This window comes from Chlorocebus sabaeus, chromosome 11, assembly GCF_047675955.1.
Source record: "Chlorocebus sabaeus isolate Y175 chromosome 11, mChlSab1.0.hap1, whole genome shotgun sequence".
Classification (NCBI taxonomy): Eukaryota; Metazoa; Chordata; class Mammalia; order Primates; family Cercopithecidae; genus Chlorocebus; species Chlorocebus sabaeus.
In genome coordinates, this window is record NC_132914.1 from 121077116 (window position 1) to 121096272 (window position 19157).

The following is a 19157-nucleotide window of genomic DNA, read 5'->3' on the forward strand; positions in this document are numbered from 1 at the left end:
CTCTAGTTTGTATTTCTCCCTCAACCAGGTAGATTTTGTCAGACTTTGCTTCACCGGCTTACATCACAGAAATAATAGAAGAATCGCTGCAACACAGGATTTTACACTAAGTGTGTAATGAGTCACACTCAAAAAATGAATCAGAATGTCAAATTCCAACAACAACAAAAACAACAAAACAGCGACAATTGAGATTTTGATTGTGATTGCATAGATCCTGTAGATTAATCTGAGGCAAATGGACATCCTGTCGTATTGCGTTTTCCTATCCACGAACATGTTCTCTCTCTCTTTATTTAGGTCTTTAATGTCTCTCCGTAAAGATTTATAATTTTCCCCATAGAGACCTTACCTATTTTTTGCCAGATTTATTCCTAGGTACTTGATATTTTTAGATGCTCTTGTAATTGGTATCTTTAATTTTTATTTTAATTATTTTATTTTTTATTGTTATCTAGAAAGACAATTCATATTTGCATTCTACTTTTTTATGATCAGTAATTATTAATTTTAATCATTTATTTATCCGCAGATTATTTTGGATTTTCTAGGCACACCATTATATAAACTGTGATTATTGACAGTTTCATTTCTTCTTAATTTTTAAATATTTTGTTTCTTTTTCTCACCTTATGGCTCTAGCTAGGAATTCCTGTACAAGGTTGGATGAAAGGGGAGGTAGGGGAAATCCATGTCTTGTTCTTGGTCTCAGAGGAAAAGCTTTTGGCACTGTATCATTAAATATGGTAATTGCCGTGTGGTTTATTAGATTAACTCTAATACAATAAGAGAAATATACAGTTGTGTATATTTAACACAGTGGGGATATGTTCTGAGAATGTGTCAATGGGCAATTCCATCTTATACAAATCTAGATGATATAGCAACTACACACCTAGGCCATATGGTAGAACCTGTTTCTCCTAGGCTGCAATCCTTTACAGCATGTACTGTACTGAATACTATAAGCAATGTAATGTAATAGTAAGTATTTGTGTATCTAAACATATCTAAACATAGTAAAGGTACAGTAAAAATACAGTATTATAATCTTATGGGAATACTGTCATATATGCAATTCATTTTTGTCCCAAAACATCATTTTGTTGCTCTTTAATCTTTGACAAAAAACCAGTGACTGTCTTTGGTCATTGTCCCCGGTTCCTGACACAAAGCTTCCAAAACACTTGTAATTTCCTGAGTGATAGGGGTCACAGGAACAGATCTTTTGTTACAATATTGTTCTTTGTCCCTGGTTCCTGGCACACAGCTTCTCAAATCCTTGAACTCTGGAGTGATAAAAGTATCTTTTGTATGCAAGTGAAATGACTGGTGGCTGGGAGTCCTAGACAGCTTCAGCGTGGGGGATGGTTGCCAGAAAGATCAAGGCATAAATTATTTAGAGGTTTGGAGCTTTCAGACGCCCATCCTTGCCACCCTTGGGGAGGGAAGAGGGGCTGGAGATTGGAGATCAACAAAGGCTAGTGATCTAATCAGTCATGCCTGTATAATGAAATCTCCATGAACATCCTTAAATTATGGGATTTGGAGAGCTTCCAGGTTGTTGACCACACCAAGGTGCTGGGAGAGTGGTGTGCTCAGAGAAGGCATGGAGGCTCTGTGCACCCCCCAGCCCCATACCTTAGCTTATGCATCTCTCTCATTTGGCTGTTCCTGAGTTGTGTCTTTTATAATAAATCAGTGATGGTAAGTAAAGTGTCCTGAGTTCTGTGAGCCATTTCAGCAAATGGTCAAATGTGAAGGAGATGTGTGTGGGGGAACCCGTGATTTTGTAGGCAGGTTGAACAAAAGTCTGTGTACCCTAGGCACCCAATACTTGCAACTGGCATCTGAAGTGAGGGCAACCTTATGGGACTTACGCCTGCATTTCTATTGAGTATAGGCCTAGACATGAAGTTGCTGGGTTATAGGAATCCACATGTTCAGCTTTACTAGATTCTGCTAGTTTTCCAAAGTGATAGTACCCCTTTGCATCCACACCAGCATGAATAAGGTTTCAGTTGCTCCATATCCTTACAAACACTTAGTTTATTGATCTTTTTGAAACACCAACTTTGTTGTTGTTTTTTTTTTAATCCTTTTTATGTGTGGATATTATTCCGTCATCCTCTGGCCTCTATTGTTTTGATGGAGGAGTTGACTGTTAGTCTTTTTGTTGCTCCCTTTCAAGGTAGTCTAGTCTAACTATTTTTTTTTTTGGTCTGCTTTTAAGATTTTTTTTCAGTCTTTGGTTTTCAGCAGTTGTAATATGATGGAACTAGGTTCTTTTGTTTTGTTTTCATCTTCTTTTTTTTTTTTTTTTTTTTTCCTGATTGAGATTTGTAGTACTTCTAAAATCTGCAGGTTGATGTCTTTACCTAGTTTTGGAAAATTAACAGTTTTTGCCTTATTTTTTTCCCCCCTCTGGGACTCCAATTCCACATATGTTGGACCTTTCTACAATACCGTGTACACCTTACATTCCTTTCTGCCTTTTCTTTCTGTGGTTTATTCTAATACTTTGACCTAAACTTTAAGTTCGTTAATTTTCTATTTATTTGTGTCTGATCTGCTTTTCCTGGTTCCTTAAACAATCCTTTGAGCTCTTGATTTCAGGTGTTATCATTATCCATTCTGGAATTTCCATTTTAAAAACAATCTCCTGTGCTCTACCAAAATTCTCAATTTTGTTTTTGTCTTTTGATTCCTTTACTCTATTAAATTGAATTATTTTACATTGTGTGTCTTATAACTCTGTCGTGATCATTTATGTTTCTGTGAATCTCTTGGTTTTGGTTAAGTTCTTTCATGTCTTTATACGGCTGGCATTTCTAACTGAATTCTTAACAGCCTATGTGATAAATTGGAGAAAGAGGATTGGAGGCATTGGATGATGTTACATTTCATTAGAGGAGATTTATTTTTGCTTCTAACAGACACCACAACTGGGTACATTAGCAAGCTAAGCTAACCTTCTTCTAATCAGAGATTAAGTTGATTTGAAGCTGGACTTTAGTTTATGATGGGTATATCTCTCTGTAATATCTCTATCTCTCTCTTTTCTTTCTTTCTTTCTTTTTTTTTTTTTGAGACAGAGTTTCCCTCTTGTTGCCCAGGCTGGAGTATAATGGCGCGATCTCAGCTCACCACAACCTCTGCCTCCTGGGTTCAAGCGATTCTCTTGCCTCAGCCTCCTGAGTAGCTGGGATTACAGGCATGCGCCACCATCCTGGCTAATTTTGTATTTTTAATAGAGATGGGGTCTCTCTCCATGTTGATCAGGCTGGTCTTGAACTCCCGACTTCAGGTGATCCGCCTGCCTCAGCCTCCCAAAGTGCTGGGATTATAGGCATGAGCTACCACACCCGGCCTCTATCTCTTTATTTAAAAAAATGATTTTATACTGATTTTATTTTAATTATAAAATTTGACTTTAATATTTATTTATTTATTTATTTTTTTGAGACAGAGTCTTGCTCTGTCACCTAGGTTGGAGTGCAGTGGTGTGATCTCGGCTCACTGTAACCTCCGCCTCCCAGGTTCAAGCGATTCTCCCATCTCAGCCTCCTGAGTAGCTGGAACTACAGGCTCCTGATACCATGCCTGGCTAATTTTTGTATTTTTAGTAGACAAGGGATTTCACCATGTTGTCCAGGCTGGTCTTGAACTCCTGACCTCAGGTGATCCACCCACCTCGGCCTCCAAAAGTGCTGGGATTATAGGCGTGAGCCACCGTGCCCAGCCTAATATTTCTTTTTAACATTTCTTTTTCTTTTTATATTTACAAAGATACAGTCTCACTATGTTGCCCAGGCTGGTCTCAAACTCCTGAGCTCAAGGGATCCTACTGCCTCAGCCCCCCAAAGTACTGGGATTACAGGCATGAGCCACCATGTCTGGCCTTAATATTTCAATCAGTTTTTGAGTTGGTTTGAATTACCTAGCCTCCTGTTGCCAGAAGCAGAAGTCCCTGGGAGGTAACTTTGACGATCAATTTCAATTCCAAATTGCTGATCATTTATTGTTTATTCTGTTTTTTGTTTCTCCTAATTAGCCTCCTGATGCAGAGAAAGAACTGGTTGATAAGATTGAGAGCACGTGGTCCAATCTGTTTAATGATTCGGTGAATGTGGAGCACGCTCTTGGGGACATAAAGAGAACTTTCACAGAGGTGCCTTTCCAATTTCACTTCCTGAGTAAAGATATTGAAACATGTATTTGGGCTAAATTAATGTAACCTCGTTTTTTTCAGATTACTCGAGGCGAAATAATGAACTACAGAGTTCAGATAGAGGATTTTGCAAAGCGTTTTTACAGTGAAGGCCCTGGTTCTGTTGGTGATGATCTTGATAAAGGTAAGAATGTTCCTGTGGGTCTTACTGAGCGATCTGAGTATCAAATATTTGAGTATGTTTTGCCTAAGAATTTTTTGGCAAGTGATTGTTGTGCCGTGATTTAAATATTTATTTCTTCCTCGAATACTTTTTTCTTGGCTCATTTTACTGGTCACATTAAAAAAAAAAAAAAAAAAAAAACAAAAAAAAAACTGGACTAATGCAACTCATTGATTGTTGAGTGCCTGCTACCTGAAGGCGCTGAGAGAAGTGCCAAGGAGCAGCATCCGCTCCTGCAGGGGATACAGAAGTTTCTGCCGCAGCTCAGAAATCTTAAACACCAGCAGCTGGCTTTACAAATGAGCATCTTATCCATCCAGCTGCCTCTCTAACTCCTGTTACATGTATTCTTTGGATTCAGATGCTTGTCCTCTGCCCTTCACATCACATAAGCTAAAATGGTGACAAGATAAAAACACTAAAATTCTGTTTTGTTTTTTTTTCTTTTTTGAGACAGAGTCTCGCTCTATTAGCCAGGCTGGAGTGCGGTGGTGCAGTCTCAGCTCACTGCAACCTCCACCTCCCGGGTTCAAGTGATTCGCCTGCCTCAGCCTTCTGAGTAGCTGAGACTACAGGTGTGTGCTACCATGCCTGGCTAATTTTTGTATTTTTAGTAGAGACGGAGTTTCACCATGTTGGCCAGGCTGGTCTTGAACTCCTGACCTCAAGTGATCCTCCTGCCTCAGCCTCCCAAAGTGTTGGGATTACAGGCCTGAGCCACTGAACCCAATCCTAAAATTCTTATTCTAAAGAGAATTTGGTAAATACCATGAGACAAAAAATACCGTGAGACAAACCAAAGACTGCTATGGCTTCCAAAGACACGGGTGACGTTTGTTTAAGGATGCTCTAAAGAGGCATCTGGGAAATGTGGCATTTGGGTAGATGATTGTGAGCAGGGATGTAGTGACATAGAGTGGTGGTCGTCACTGGAATTGGGGGAGAAGCATAGAATTGGGAAGTCAGAGTGGTAGGGGAGTTATTAGTAGGACGATGACATTCTCAAGGGGGCAGCAAAGGATGGTGATGTCGACCACAACGTAGACCAGCTCAGATTCCCTTAAAATAGTCTCATTTCTGAATGACCTGCTTGTGAGAATTAGACACAGTTTTCTAACCGGAGGAGACTGGAGATGTCATTGGTCTTTTGGTTTTAGTTAGAATGGTGCCATGATTCTAAATTTGTCTTCCCGTGTGGTTTATGAGGATGAAATTATAATTGAGGTACATTATGCATGATTTCTTATTCAATTTTGTATACCTTAAAATTGTAGTTATTCATTTATTGATGTATTTATTTACTAGGAGTAGAGCTTTTGGGTGTTTTTGAAAGAGAGCTGGCAAGACATGAAAAGAGCCGTCAGGAACTGGCTAACGCTGAGAAACTTTTCGATCTTCCTATTACCATGTACCCGGAGCTGCTGAAAGTGCAGAAGGAAATGAGCGGGCTGAGGATGATTTACGAGCTCTACGAAGGGCTGAAGGTGAGCATCTCCCCAAAAGCAAAGGACTCAAGCTCACCGAAGAGGATGTAGGAATCACTTGGGCCCCTCAGACTTTGATGCCACCATAATTACGAGCTTGGGTCCGACTTCGTGGAAACGCTCATTTTGGCCGTGGGGGGGAATGGGGAGTGATTGCTTATGGGTACAGGGTTTCCATTTGGGATGTTGAAAAAGTTCTGGAAACTTTAACCTGGGAGGTGGAGGTTGCAGTAAGCCAAGACTGCGCACTGCAGTCCAGCCTAGGCGACAAGAGCAAAACTCCATCTCAAAACAAACAAAACAAAACAAAACAAAAAAACCCAACTTCTGGAAATAGATAGTGGTGGTGGCTGCCTAACATTGTGAAAGTACTTGATGCCATGGAATCGTACATTTTATTTTTATTTTTGAGGCAAAGTCTCGTTCTACCACCCAAGCTGGGGTGCAGTGGTGTGATAATAGCTCACTGCAGCCTCAAACTCCTGGGCTAAAGTGATCCTCCTGCTTCAGCCTGCAAAGCAGTCGGGACTACAGAGCTGCACAACCATGCCTGGCTATTCTTTTTTTATTTTTAGTAGAGGCAAGGTCTCGCTGTTACCCAGGCTGGTCTGGAACTCCTGATCTCAAGCGATCCTCCTGCCTTGGCCTCCTAAAGTGCTGGGATTACAGACGTGAGCCATTGCACCCAGCCTGGAATTATATATTTTAAAATGGTAAAAATGACAAATTTTATTTTTCATATGTTTATATCATCATAGGAAAGAAAACTGTCTTTGGAGGTCAAGGGCTTGGTTAAGGTGTGGGGTAAACTGTTTAGTTGCAAGCGGAGATTAAAAGTTGCAAATGTCAGCCAGGCATGGTGGCTCATGCTTGTAATCCCAGCACTTTGGGAGGCTGAGATGGGCAGATTACTTGAAGCCAGGAGTTTGAGACTAGCCTGGGCAACAAGGCAAAACCCCGTTTCTACTAAAAAATACAAAAAAAGTTCCAGGCACAGTGGCTCACCTGTGAGCCACCAGCACTTTGGGAGGCAAGGCGGGTGGATCACTTGAGGCCAGGAGTTCGAGACCAGCCTGGCCAACATGGCAAAACTCCATTTCTACTAAGAAATACAAAAATTAGCCAGATATGGTGGCACATGCCTGTGATCCCAGCTACTTGGGAGGCTGAGGCACAAGAATTGCTTGAACCTGGGAGGCAGAGGTTGCAGGGAGCTGAGATCACGCCACTGCACGCCAGCCTAGGTGACAGAGTGAGACTCTGTCTCAAAAAAAACAAAATAAAATAAAAATAAAAATAAAAGTTGCAAATGTCATGTCATTTGGGTGCCTCTCATTAGTATATGTTTCCCATGCAAATTCATGCTACTCATTCATTTATCTATTGACTTAGTTCTTTATAGCTCAGTGCTGTGCTGGTTGGAGTGTGGGGTCCAGAAAAGGAGTCATGTTTGCCCGTTCCTGCCCTTCTTGAGCCCCTAAGGGAGACTGACTATGTTAGTCTGGGTTCTTGAGAAACAGAATCAATAGGAGATCTATGTGTCTATGTCTGTATCTGTCTATATCTAATTGGTATCTATACCTATATCTATATCTCATCTATATCTGTATTACATTATCTAATCTATATCTATCTGTATCTAATTTATATATCTATTTCTAATCTATGTCTAATGCATATCTATATATCTGTATCTAATCTATACCTGTATGTATGAGATTTATGATGAGGAATTGGCTCCCATGATTATGGAGGCTGAGAAGTCCTGCGATCTTCAGTTGGCAAGCTAGAGACCCAGGAGAGCTGATGGTGTAGGTTCTAGTCTGCGTCCAAGTCCGAATGCAGGAGAACACTGACGTCCCAGCTTGAAGACAGTCAGGCACAGAGAGCGCATTCCGCCTTCCTCAGCCTTTTGTTCTATTCAGACCTGCAGTGGATTGGGTGAGGACATCCACGTTGGGGAGGGCCACCTGCTTTACTCAGTCCCCCGATGCAAATGCTCATCTCACTCAGTATCTCTCACAGACACACCAGCATCCGCTTGACACACAAGATTCACCTTCGCACCGATATATGAACAAATAACCACGCCGCCAGGATGTGTGCTGGAAATGAAGTGGACAGAGTCCTAAGCTTGCAGAGGAGGAAGGAGAGTGGCTCATTGGCCCAGGGAGTGCTGCTGAAGAGGTGGCCTGTGATGAGACTCTGAACCAGAACAGGCTTTTGCCTGGTGCAGAACAAGGCTTTCCAGGCAGAGTGTTGGGCAAGAGCAGAGACAGGAGATTTGAAGTTGTGTCGTGTGTCCATAACCTTTCCTCCAGACTGATGGCTTTACCAACCATGGATGCGCCGGAAAATGGGGTTGGGATGTGCGAAGCGGCAGTGGAGATGGAGATGGAGCCGTCAGAAGGGACTCTGGGCCCTCAGCGGGGGGATTGCAGGCAGGGGCTCCTTCAGGAGGTCACTCCCCCAGTGCTGGCAGAAGGGATGACAGCTTGCATTTTAGGACAATTATGGAGGGAGTAGACAGGAGAGAAGATTCCAGAGATGAGGTGGAAAGTGATGAGACCTGGTGCCTGCACTAGGCAAAAAATTCATAAAGTGAAAAACATACCCTCAGCTTTTAAAAGGAAAGGTATCATGACAACTGAGAACAACCACACATATGTCAAAATAAGTGGTGGTTTAATTTTTAATTTTTCTGGGTTCGTAGTAGGTGTCTATATGGGATGCATGAGATGTGTTGACACGGGCCTGCAATGTGTAATAATCACATCACCGAGAATGGGGCGTCCATCCCCTCAAGCTTTTATCCTTTGTGTTACGAACAATCCAATTATGCTCCTGTAGTGATTTAAAGATACACAGTTCTTATTGACTATAGTCACCCTGCCATGCTATCAAATACTAGGTCTTATTCATTCTTTCTGTTTTTGTTTTTTGTTTTTTGTTTTTTTCTGTAGCAAAATAAGCATTTTAAAAAATCCAGTATTGAGACATGGCTTGGTCCCCCCACCCTACCCTGGTCTGTGGATGTTAAGGGACATTTCATCACCTGGAGTGACTTCCACTCTCCTTGAAATTTATTTTTTCCTAGCAATTACTTTTCAAGGTTGTGTGTTGAGAAGATTCTCAGTGACACACTGGGTAGCTCCTGGGAGGCCGGGCAGGGGACTGTCGTCATAACCCCAGGGGATCCCGGGGTGGCAGCGATGCAGCTTGGGAGGCATGGGTGGATTCTGGATCTGGTTTGCAGGTAGAGTCAGTGGGACCTCCTGGAGGTGTGGACGTGGGATGTGAGAGCAAAAGAACAAGGAAGATTCCAAGGTTTTGGGCCTGAGGAGCCGGAAGGGTGGAGTCAACTCTTAAGGGAAGACTCCAGGAAGAGAAGGTCTGGGGATGGTGGTGAATGTCAGGAATTCAGGGCAAGGTGATGTCTGCTGGATGTTCCTGTGGTGACGTTGAGGAAACACTTGGATGTATTTGTCTGGAGCGCAGAGGAGAGCCGGAGGTGTGAATTGGGAGTGTCCAGGTGCAGATGGTACTGAGCCACCAGTTCAGATGGGCTTACCTGGTGCCTTCGTTTCCTGGGACTACCAGAACAAATGATTACGAATACACACCAGGAGGCTGAAAACAACAGAAATGTATCTCCTCACAGTTCTGGAGGCCAGGGGTGCAAAATCAAGGTGCTTGCAGGGCCATGCTCACTCGGGGGGCTCCAGGAGAGGCTCCTTCCTGCCTCTTCCAGCTCCTGGTGGCTTTTGACTGTCCTTGGTGTTCCATGGCTTGCCGCTGTGTCGCGCCTGACTCTGCCTCCCTTGTTACATGGCTGTCTTCCCTCTGTGCCTCTGTGTCTGTTTTCTCTTCTTATGCGGACTCTGGTCATTGGATTTAGGGCCCACTCTAATCCAGTATGACCTCACCCTAACTACATCTGCAAAGACCCTCTTTCCAAGTAAGGCTTCATTCTGAGGTTCTGGGTGGATGTGCATTTTCAGGGGACGCTATTCAGCCCACTACACTTGGGAGTGGGGTGGGTAGAGAGAGGAGCGAGGGCTGAGCCTGGGTCTCTCCAATATTAAATGCTGTGAGAAGGTGTCCCTAAAAAAGGAAAGACGAGGAGGAGGAGGAGTGGCCCAGGTGGTAGGAGAACAAACAGGTGAGTATGACATCTTAGAAACGTGTTTCTGGGAGGTAGGACTGGCCAACTGCACCAGATGCTGCTGATAGACTAGGTGAGAAGAGGGTGGAGGATCGACCACAGCATTGCATATCATGGAGGCCACTGGTGACTGCAACAAGAAAGGATCAATGGAGTGTGGCCGTGGAAGCCTAAATGGAGTGAATCCAAGGGAAGAGAAAGCATGGTCCTTGCAGAGACTTCTGCATGAACGTTCATAAACAGCATTGTTGGTAATAGCCCGATACTAGAAACAACCCAAATGCCCATTAAGTGAATGGATACATAAGCTGTGGCTCATCCACACCACGGAGTACTACTACTCAGCAAGGTAGAGGACTGAACCAGTTATCAGCGCATCCATGCAACAACATGGGCAACTCTCAGAATCGTCATGCTGAGTGAAAGAAGCCAGATACAGAGGAGTGCATATTGTATGATTCCATTCGTATTAAACCCTGGAAAATGCAAACGAATTTATGGTGGCAGAACACAGATCCATGGTTAACGAGGGGTAGGGACAGGAGGAGAGGGATGGGAGGGGTGATGACACAGGGAAATGGGGTAGCTTTTGAGGTTGACGAATGAGTTCACTATCTTGATTGTGGTGGTGCTTTCACAGGCATACACATCTGTCAAAACTTTTCAGATTGTACTTTTAGTTATGGGCAGCTTATTATATACCAGATAATCCTCAATAAAGCTATTAGAAAAATAGGCCAGGTGTGGTGGTTCATGCCTGTAATCCCAGCACTTTGGGAGGCTAAGACAGGAGGATTGCTTGAGCCCAGGAGTTTGAGGCCAGCCTAGACAACCTAACAAAACCCCCTATCTCTGCAAAATAAAATAAAAAATATCCATGCCTGGTGGTGCGTGTCTGTAGTCTCAGCCACTCAGGAGGCTGAGATGGGAGGATCACTTGAGGCCAGGAGGTTGAGGCTGCAGTGAACTGTGATCACACCATTGCACTACAGCCTGGGTGGCAGCGAGACCCTGTCTCAAAAAAAAAAAAAAAAAAAGTAATTTTTACATTAAATCTCAGGAAAATATAACACAGAAAATGTTCTCTTTACAATCATCAAGTAGGAACATGTTTTATTCTCACTTCTTAGCCTCAGCCTGATGGTTTGTAGACAGATTCTTGGATTAGTGATCTAAAGTGTAAATATTTTGTAACCTTAGCTTCTTTTATCAGGAAAAAGAAGCAAGTTATGACAGCACCTGAATGAAGTACATCCTTTAAGACCCAAGCAACTCCCTGATTTAAAAAACACCTGTTACTTACTTTATACCTCTCACTTTTGTCTTTAGAAAAGCAAGATATAGGCCAGGCACAGTGACTCATGCCTGTAATCTCAGCACTTTGGGAGGCCAAGGTGGGCAGATCTTGAGGTCAGGAGATCGAGACTATCCTGGCTAACAAGGGGAAACCCCATCTCTACTAAAAATACAAAAAAAAAAAAAAAAAAAAAAAAAAAAAAAAACCTAAAATTTAGCCGGGCGTGGTGGCGGGCGCCTATAGTCCCAGCTATTCAGGAGGCTGAGGCAGGAGAATGGCATGAACCCGGAAGGCGGAGCTTGCAGTGAGCTGAGATCGTGCCACTGCCCTCCAGCCTGGGCGACAGAGTGAGACTCTGTCTCAAAAAAAAAAAAAAAAAAAAAAGGGGGGGGAAACATTTCTGGCTCCCGCACATCCTCAGATGCAGCATTATCTTTGCAAAAGCTTACAAAAAGTGGAATCCTTTTCTTGTTGTTTTAGATCCTTGTAGTCAACCCCTTGTTTGTGAATTTCAGGTAGTTGTAGATAGATGGGTAATACTTTAAAATGTCTGAACATGACAGAGTCAAGAACTTGCTCTCCTTGTTGCATTTCCAAAGGGGTCTTTGTTGATGGAGTTGTTTCTTGCATGTTTCCAGGTTGCAAAAGAAGAATGGTCTCAGACCCTTTGGATCAATCTGAATGTGCAGATTCTCCAGGAGGGAATTGAAGGTTTTCTCAAGGCTCTCAGAAAGCTACCTCGGTCAGTCCGTGGCTTATCAGTGGCTTACTACTTGGAAGCGAAAATGAAGGCATTCAAAGACTCAATTCCTTTACTTCTTGACTTGAAACATGAGGCACTAAGAGACAGGTTTGTTTTGTCCTCTGTCTGCGGATGTGAAAGTGTGGGAGGAACTTTTAGTTAAAATTGTTTCCCTCAGTACATTATCTTTGCTCAGGTCTGTTGATGAAGCACAGATTTCAATAATGCAGCAGGGCTATACATAGGCATGACACAGTTCTATAATATTGTTTCTATGTAAAGTGTGTATAAAACTGTCAACCACAGGATTCTTTTAAAAAAGAAACATCCCAGCAGGTGCAAAGTGGCATTTGCAGTTGCTTTTCTTGAAGATTTAAAAAAATATAGTAAGTGGCCTCTATCAGCCCCATCCAGCAGACATGGAAAGTGACTCACATATGTAATTTACAGTTTTTTAGCTGCTACAGTAAAAGAGTAAAAACAGGTAAAATTAATTTTAATAGTATATTTCAATTAACTCAATATATCCCAAACATTATTTCAACATGTAATCAACATGAAGCATTTATTCATGAGATATTTTACATTCTTCTTAAAAAATATGTCAAAGTGCAATGTGTATTTTACACCTATAGCCTATTTCAACCTGGGCTTGCCCCATTTCGAGTGCTCCGTAGCCACACGTGGCTTGTGGCCGCCATACTGATGGGATAGCCAGCCCTGTGGGTGGGACAGAGAAGGCTCCTATGCATGGATGTGTGTTTATTTGGTGATGGTGCCACACAGACATGAATTAGTAGGAGTTACAGTCCTAATTTTTGAGTTATGCTCCTGCTCATGTGTTTCTCTATTCCTCTGTCATGTTTTCCAAAGTGTGGTCATCTAGTCATGCTGTGACATCAAATGACTTCATTTTCCTTAGTGAGAAAGTCATCCCTTCTTTGGTTCCCTTCCCATCTTTGAGTTCACATTGAGAAAGTCTCTCATAAGTGCTGGCTTGTCTTCAACACATGTTATTACACCTGTCTCTCCCTCTCAACAAGGAGCAGGCAGCCCTCAGGCCCCAGTGCCTTGGGGTCTCAGCCCTCTTTTCACTGTCTGCTGGCTTCCCTGGAGCACTCACCCTCACCTTTACCTTTGCAGACTTCAGTTTTCTCATCTGTAAAACTAGGTAGAAGTAGACATTTTCTAGCTAATGTTCCTAGTTTTATGATCCCATAACCCAGTGTTTCTCAAAAACTTTGGTCCTGTCTCATCATTTTTGTCAGATCTGAGTATCATCTATGCTATCATGGCTTTATATTTTTCTTCCTATCAGTTTCTTTTTTGTGGAAATGAATGTTATTCTAAAAAGAGACTTACACTGCCACTGTAAAGAGAAAACCAAAAACTCTTGCCAGAAATAGAAAGTAATTATATACATATAATTATATATATATAAAACTAGCTCAAAACAGTTGCTTGTCTCTGAGCCAGAGGCCTTCGCTCTAAGGAAAGTAAATGACCCTGGGGAGGGGCTGAGGACACAGCGTAAGAATTAAAGAAAGAAGAAAGAAACACGAAAGGTGGCTCGCCAGTCGAAACAGGTTTATTTTAGAGAAAACAAACCTGAGAGGGGATTCTGGCCAAGTTAGGTCAGAGCCACACTCTCTTACAGACTAAGAGTTTTTAAGGATTTAGGGTAGGAGAGTTTATCAGAGGTTTGGACTGCTTCTGTGTCTCTTTGTTGTGCTTATCTGGGAGGGAGAGTTGTGTATCTATTCCCATGCATTTTTCTGCAGCTGCAGGCACACCTGCCAAGTCTGCTTTTAGTTCCCCTATCTTAGTGCATCTGAAGGGAAAGGAATGTGCTTATTAAGGTCCACTGTTTTACTGGGGCCCATTGTATGAGGGTGAAGTTTGGCAGTTACCCAAGAGATTTCCTTCTCTTCTCCCTCTGTGCCCGAGCTGTCTTTTCTGTGTTTTCCTGTCTGCTCTTTCTGGTGGCTTGTAATTAGAAGAGAAATGATTTCCTTGAAATGCATGGGCTAGAAAGGGGAGCTGGACCTTAAAGTGGCAGTGTTTGTCCAAGATGAGGGTGCCCCTGCTCTGTCACACAGAAGCACAAAGAGGAGACTTTCCCTTCGATGTAATTTACTATAATTGGAAGGACTGGGTGGGAACTGGAGAGGGAATCACTCTCTCCCAGTGACTCACGGCTGTGTCGTGTTGAGTGTGGACCCTCTAACCCACCACCAGGGTTATGTCACGGGCTGGCCCCAGGTCCGCTCTGCCCACATGTAGTCCATCAATCGCCGTGACATGGGTTTTGAAAAACAGAAAGATTTATTCACAAGGCCACCAAGCAAGGAGGCAGGCGAGCAGCCCTCACATCTGCCTCCCTGAAGATAAGGCTTAGGGATGTTTAGGGGTTAGGGTAGTGGGGTGGTTGAAGTCGAGGGGGAAGGTGGTTGGTGGTGGGAAAAAGGAAGTAACAGGTTCATTCTGAACAAGTGTAGCTGGGGTTCACAGCTTTCACAGGACATAGGCACAGAAAATGGGGGTGTCAGCGTGGCCTGAGGGTGGAGTTTTTGGCCTTCCAACATCAAAAGGCCACCTCTGGGATACTTGCACAGGCCCAGTTGAAAGGTCAGTGGTCTCAACCAGTTGGAACTGGACAGAGCAGTTGGCTCAACTTCCTGAAAAACAGCCAAAGTGATCATCGCCATAGTGACCTGTGAATGTTATCCATAGTAGCTGGTGAAGGTTAAGTTTCAGCATTCAGTGGTGAGGCCTTCAGCTTCATGGGCAAAGGGGAAAAAAAAATAAAAAGCAAGTGACTATAAGCCACGGAGCAGGCACTGATGACACTTACCCCTCAGTTTCAGTTCTGACACCCTCCTTCCTGTCAGTGCTGTGCTAGGCCAGGGGGTTCAGAGACTGATGAACCAGTAGGGCCTCCTTTCTGACCATTTCCATGGCCGTGTGTGTGTGTGTTTACAACAGTTAGTGATTCGACACTTGCTGCTCATGTGCTGGGTCCATGGCGTTTTGCTGTCTAGCGTCATGCTTAGCTCCCTTACTCACACCCATTCCATATACACAGAACCAAAACATGGGCAAATTCACAGGCCAGATGTAAACCTTAAAGGTAGGCCAGTCAAGTGAAGAGCAGAGCTGCCTCTGTTGTGTCTGTGTGCACAGAAGTCTGCCCCGACTGTCCCGTCTGAATTGGCCCCTTCGTCCCTCCTCTGGCACACTGTGGTTTTCTCATAGTACTCAAAACCCTATGTCATTATTTAGTTTATGTGTTTGTTTATTGTTTGTTGTATGTCTCCCCAAGTAAATGGCAGGTTCCCTGAAGCTAGGGGCGTTGCCCTTGGTAACTCTGTACCCCAGTCCACTGCCTGGCATGGAGTCAGCACTGAAATATTTATCAAATGCACGAGCACTCATAATTTACTTGAGGCTCTCAAAAAGACTGAGTGATTGAACAGAGACTGAGGTCATTGGTTGAGAGACTGTGACAGAAGCAGTTCCCAATAATTAAAAGTTGTATATTTTATGAGATGGCTGTCAAGACTAGTGTATATAGTGTTTTGTGATACATTGTTTTCAGGTTTAACTCTGGAGGCCACTGGGATTTTGGAGAACTTTGGGAATATATTTCCAGTGATGTCCTCATGTTTCAGAATTTCATTATAAGAAGTTTACAAAGTGAGATTTGTCCTGTGATTTAAATGGGAATAATTGAACTCCTCACTAAACTCAGTAAGCATAAAGATTTGAATGCTGATGTGCTTTCAGGCATTGGAAAGAACTTATGGAAAAAACATCTGTCTTTTTTGAAATGACTGAAACGTTCACCCTGGAAAATATGTTTGCTATGGAACTGCACAAACACACGGATGTTCTCAATGAGATTGTCACAGCAGCAATCAAGGAGGTTGCCATTGAGAAGGTAAGACTTCAGTTAAAAACAGGCTGGAAAAAACAGAGTCTTTTTTTAATTCAAAAAGAAAACAGGGAGACCTCATCTCTACTAAAAAAAAAAATTAGCTGGGCGTGGTGGCATGCCTTTAGTCCCAACTTCTTGGGAGACTGAGGTGGGAGGATCACTTGAACCTGGAAGGTGGAGGCTGCAGTGACCTGTGATCGCACCATGGCACTCCAGCCTGGGTGACAGGGTGAGACATTTTCTGTCTCAAAGAAGAAAAACAAACAGAAAAGAGAAAACATATTTGCTCTAGTACCTGCTGTACTTCAGTAATAAAGAATTATATTAAATATAATTTCTGTTTTAATTAAATTTTTTATTGTTCCCAATTGTAGTTTCATTTTCCATTGTTTAAAAAAATTTTTCTTATTTATTTATTTATTTATTTTGCCATTGATTTTTAAATAGAAGTAATAGATGTTGATGGTAGAAAATTGAAAAAAATTCATAATCCCACCACCTGAAAATAATTATTAACTTTTTAGTGTATTTCTTTCCCTACTTAAAAATGCATGCACGCACATATACATATGCATACACACATACTACTCATATATGTGCATATACGCTCATGCATTTGTGTGCACAAACATACACATACACAGGTACACACATACAGATACCCCTACACATACATGCACATACGTGTATACAGTCATGTGTCACCTAATGGCAGGGACACATTCTGAGAAATGTCTCCTGAGTTGATTCGTGTTTGTGCAAACAAACCTCGCTGGGATGACTACTGCACACCTAGGCTGTTGGGTAGAGCCTATTGCTCTAGACTGCAAGCCTGTACAGCAAGTGACTATATTGAGTACTGTCAGCCATTGTAACCTAGTAGTACGTGTGTATCTAAACATAGAAAAGGTACAGCCAAAATATGGTCTAATAATCTTATGGGATCACCATTGTATGTGAGATTCATCACTGGTTGAAACGTCCTTATGCAGTGCATGACTGTACATAGTATACCACACATGTATATATACACATGTATATACATGTAGACACATATGCATGGAAACACACAAAATATACATACAGTGTGCACACAGCATACCTAACATATACACATAATGTATATACATGTGTACATATGCACATAATGTACACACAGTGTACTTAGTATATACATGTACACATAATGAACACTATGTATTCTTGTACACACAATGTATGCAGTGTACCTAACATGCACACATACATATAATGTACACACATATACATATACACACAATGTACAATGTACCTAATATACACATGTACACACAATATACACACATGTATACATATACACACAGTGTACACAATATACCAAACGTATGTATAATATACATATAATGTACACATGTGCATATGTATACACATATACATATGTATTGATACAGATTTTTTTTTGAGACAGGGTCTCCCTATGTTGCCAAGGCTGGTCATGAACTCCTGGGCTCAAGCAATCTGCTCACCTTGACTTCCTAAAGTGTTAGGATTACAGGCATGAGCCACCGCCCCCTGCCTCGATACAGATTGTTTTGAATATGGAATCATAAGAGACATATCGTTTTGTAATTTGTTTTTTTGTGACAGTAGAGTAAGCACAGGGACAGGAACTCATAACTGTGCAGGCTTCGGGGGCAGACTGTGGGGTTTAGATCCTGTTTCTGGGGCTCAGTAGCTAAGGCTCATGTCTGAGTCCCAGTTGCCATCTCTGTAAAATGTGGGTGATAATAATCCCTACCAATATAATTTGAGGTATTTGCTTTGAAGACTGAATGAGATCATGTATGTGACATGCTTACCTGCCACATAGCAAATGCTTGATAAGTGACTATTATTACCATGATAGAATCCCAACTTTTCAGGAAACAGACCCAGGACTCCAACTGCATTGTTAGCCAAGAGCAAGCTAAGGCAGGTGTTTTTGGGTTGGGGCTCGGTCTTTTCGGTTCGTGTGCCTGAATCATTCTTTTTTGTTCCTGAACAGGCTGTGAAGGAAATCCTAGACACGTGGGAAAATATGAAATTCACTGTAGTCAAGTATTACAAAGGCACACAGGAGCGAGGCTACATCCTGGGTTCTGTTGACGAAATTATTCAGACTCTTGATGACAACACTTTCAACCTGCAGAGCATCTCAGGAAGCAGATTTGTGGGGCCTTTTCTGCAAACTGTTCACAAATGGGAAAAAACGCTTTCTCTAATAGGAGAAGTCATTGAGGTGAGAGAAAAGATGAACAAAAGATGGATTAGAGCCAGTGCATAGCAGTGGCTTATATATGAGGATATTTTGTGCTTAGAACTTTTATGTGAGGATATTTTGTGCTTAGAAACAAATGATCCTCTTTCATGCTTTTTGTCTTGATTTATTTTGAGGGCAAGAGCGCACGATCAAAGGAATTGATCTAAGTTTTTATTTTAGTGAATGATTTTCATTTCCAAGATTCCTAATTGCTTCTTTTTGGTATATCTCTCTTTTTCTTTGATACTGTCCTGTTCTTGTTGCAAGGATGCTTTTGCCTCCTTGATGACGCTGAAAATAAGAAACATTTATTTTACATTCCTTTTCAGATTTCTCTACACTTTTTTTTAAAATGCCTGTTGACTCTCTCTTGTGGTGGTGGGTTTTCCTCTGTGTGATTTTGATTTTTTTTTCTAGCTCATCTCACATGTATTTTTTTTTCTTGTGTTTACTTCACTTTGTCATCTGTTTTTGCAGCCTCTTTAACCTGGGGCCTGTCACACTGGGAAGTAGCAAGGTCTTATAGTAGGTGGTTTGGGGCTTTCTTCCTTTTGGGCAACACTTGTCCAGACGTCTGTGAGCAACCCAGGCTCACTGCACCATTTTTGTGCAGTTGCCTTTTTTTCCTCCCCAGACCACAGGCAAGCACCTTGGTTTTGGCCACAATCCAAGCCTTGGGTGGGATGAAGCCAGGTCTGGTTCACCGGCCAAGTGTGTGATCAGGCCTCCATCATGCCTGGGCTTCCTTGCCTTGCTTTTTTGTTCGTTTGTTTGTTTTGTCTATGACTTTGTGTTAGTGGAAGTTCTTATGTGGGATATAGCACTGTTTTTTAATTTGTGAGTTAAAAACAATTTTTTTT

General features: G+C 42.2%; 1 protein-coding gene across 1 annotated transcript in view; it reads left to right on the forward strand.

Annotated features, from left to right (window-relative positions):
- DNAH10 (dynein axonemal heavy chain 10) overlaps positions 1 to 19157 on the forward strand; it is a 175620-nt gene that overhangs the window by 54018 nt on the left and 102445 nt on the right. Inside the window, exons 22-27 of the mRNA XM_008005149.3 lie at positions 4055 to 4171; positions 4253 to 4355; positions 5700 to 5878; positions 11979 to 12190; positions 15869 to 16022; positions 18043 to 18276. Of these exons, the coding sequence (XP_008003340.3) occupies positions 4055 to 4171; positions 4253 to 4355; positions 5700 to 5878; positions 11979 to 12190; positions 15869 to 16022; positions 18043 to 18276 (999 nt within the window). The remainder of the gene's footprint in view (positions 1 to 4054; positions 4172 to 4252; positions 4356 to 5699; positions 5879 to 11978; positions 12191 to 15868; positions 16023 to 18042; positions 18277 to 19157) is intronic.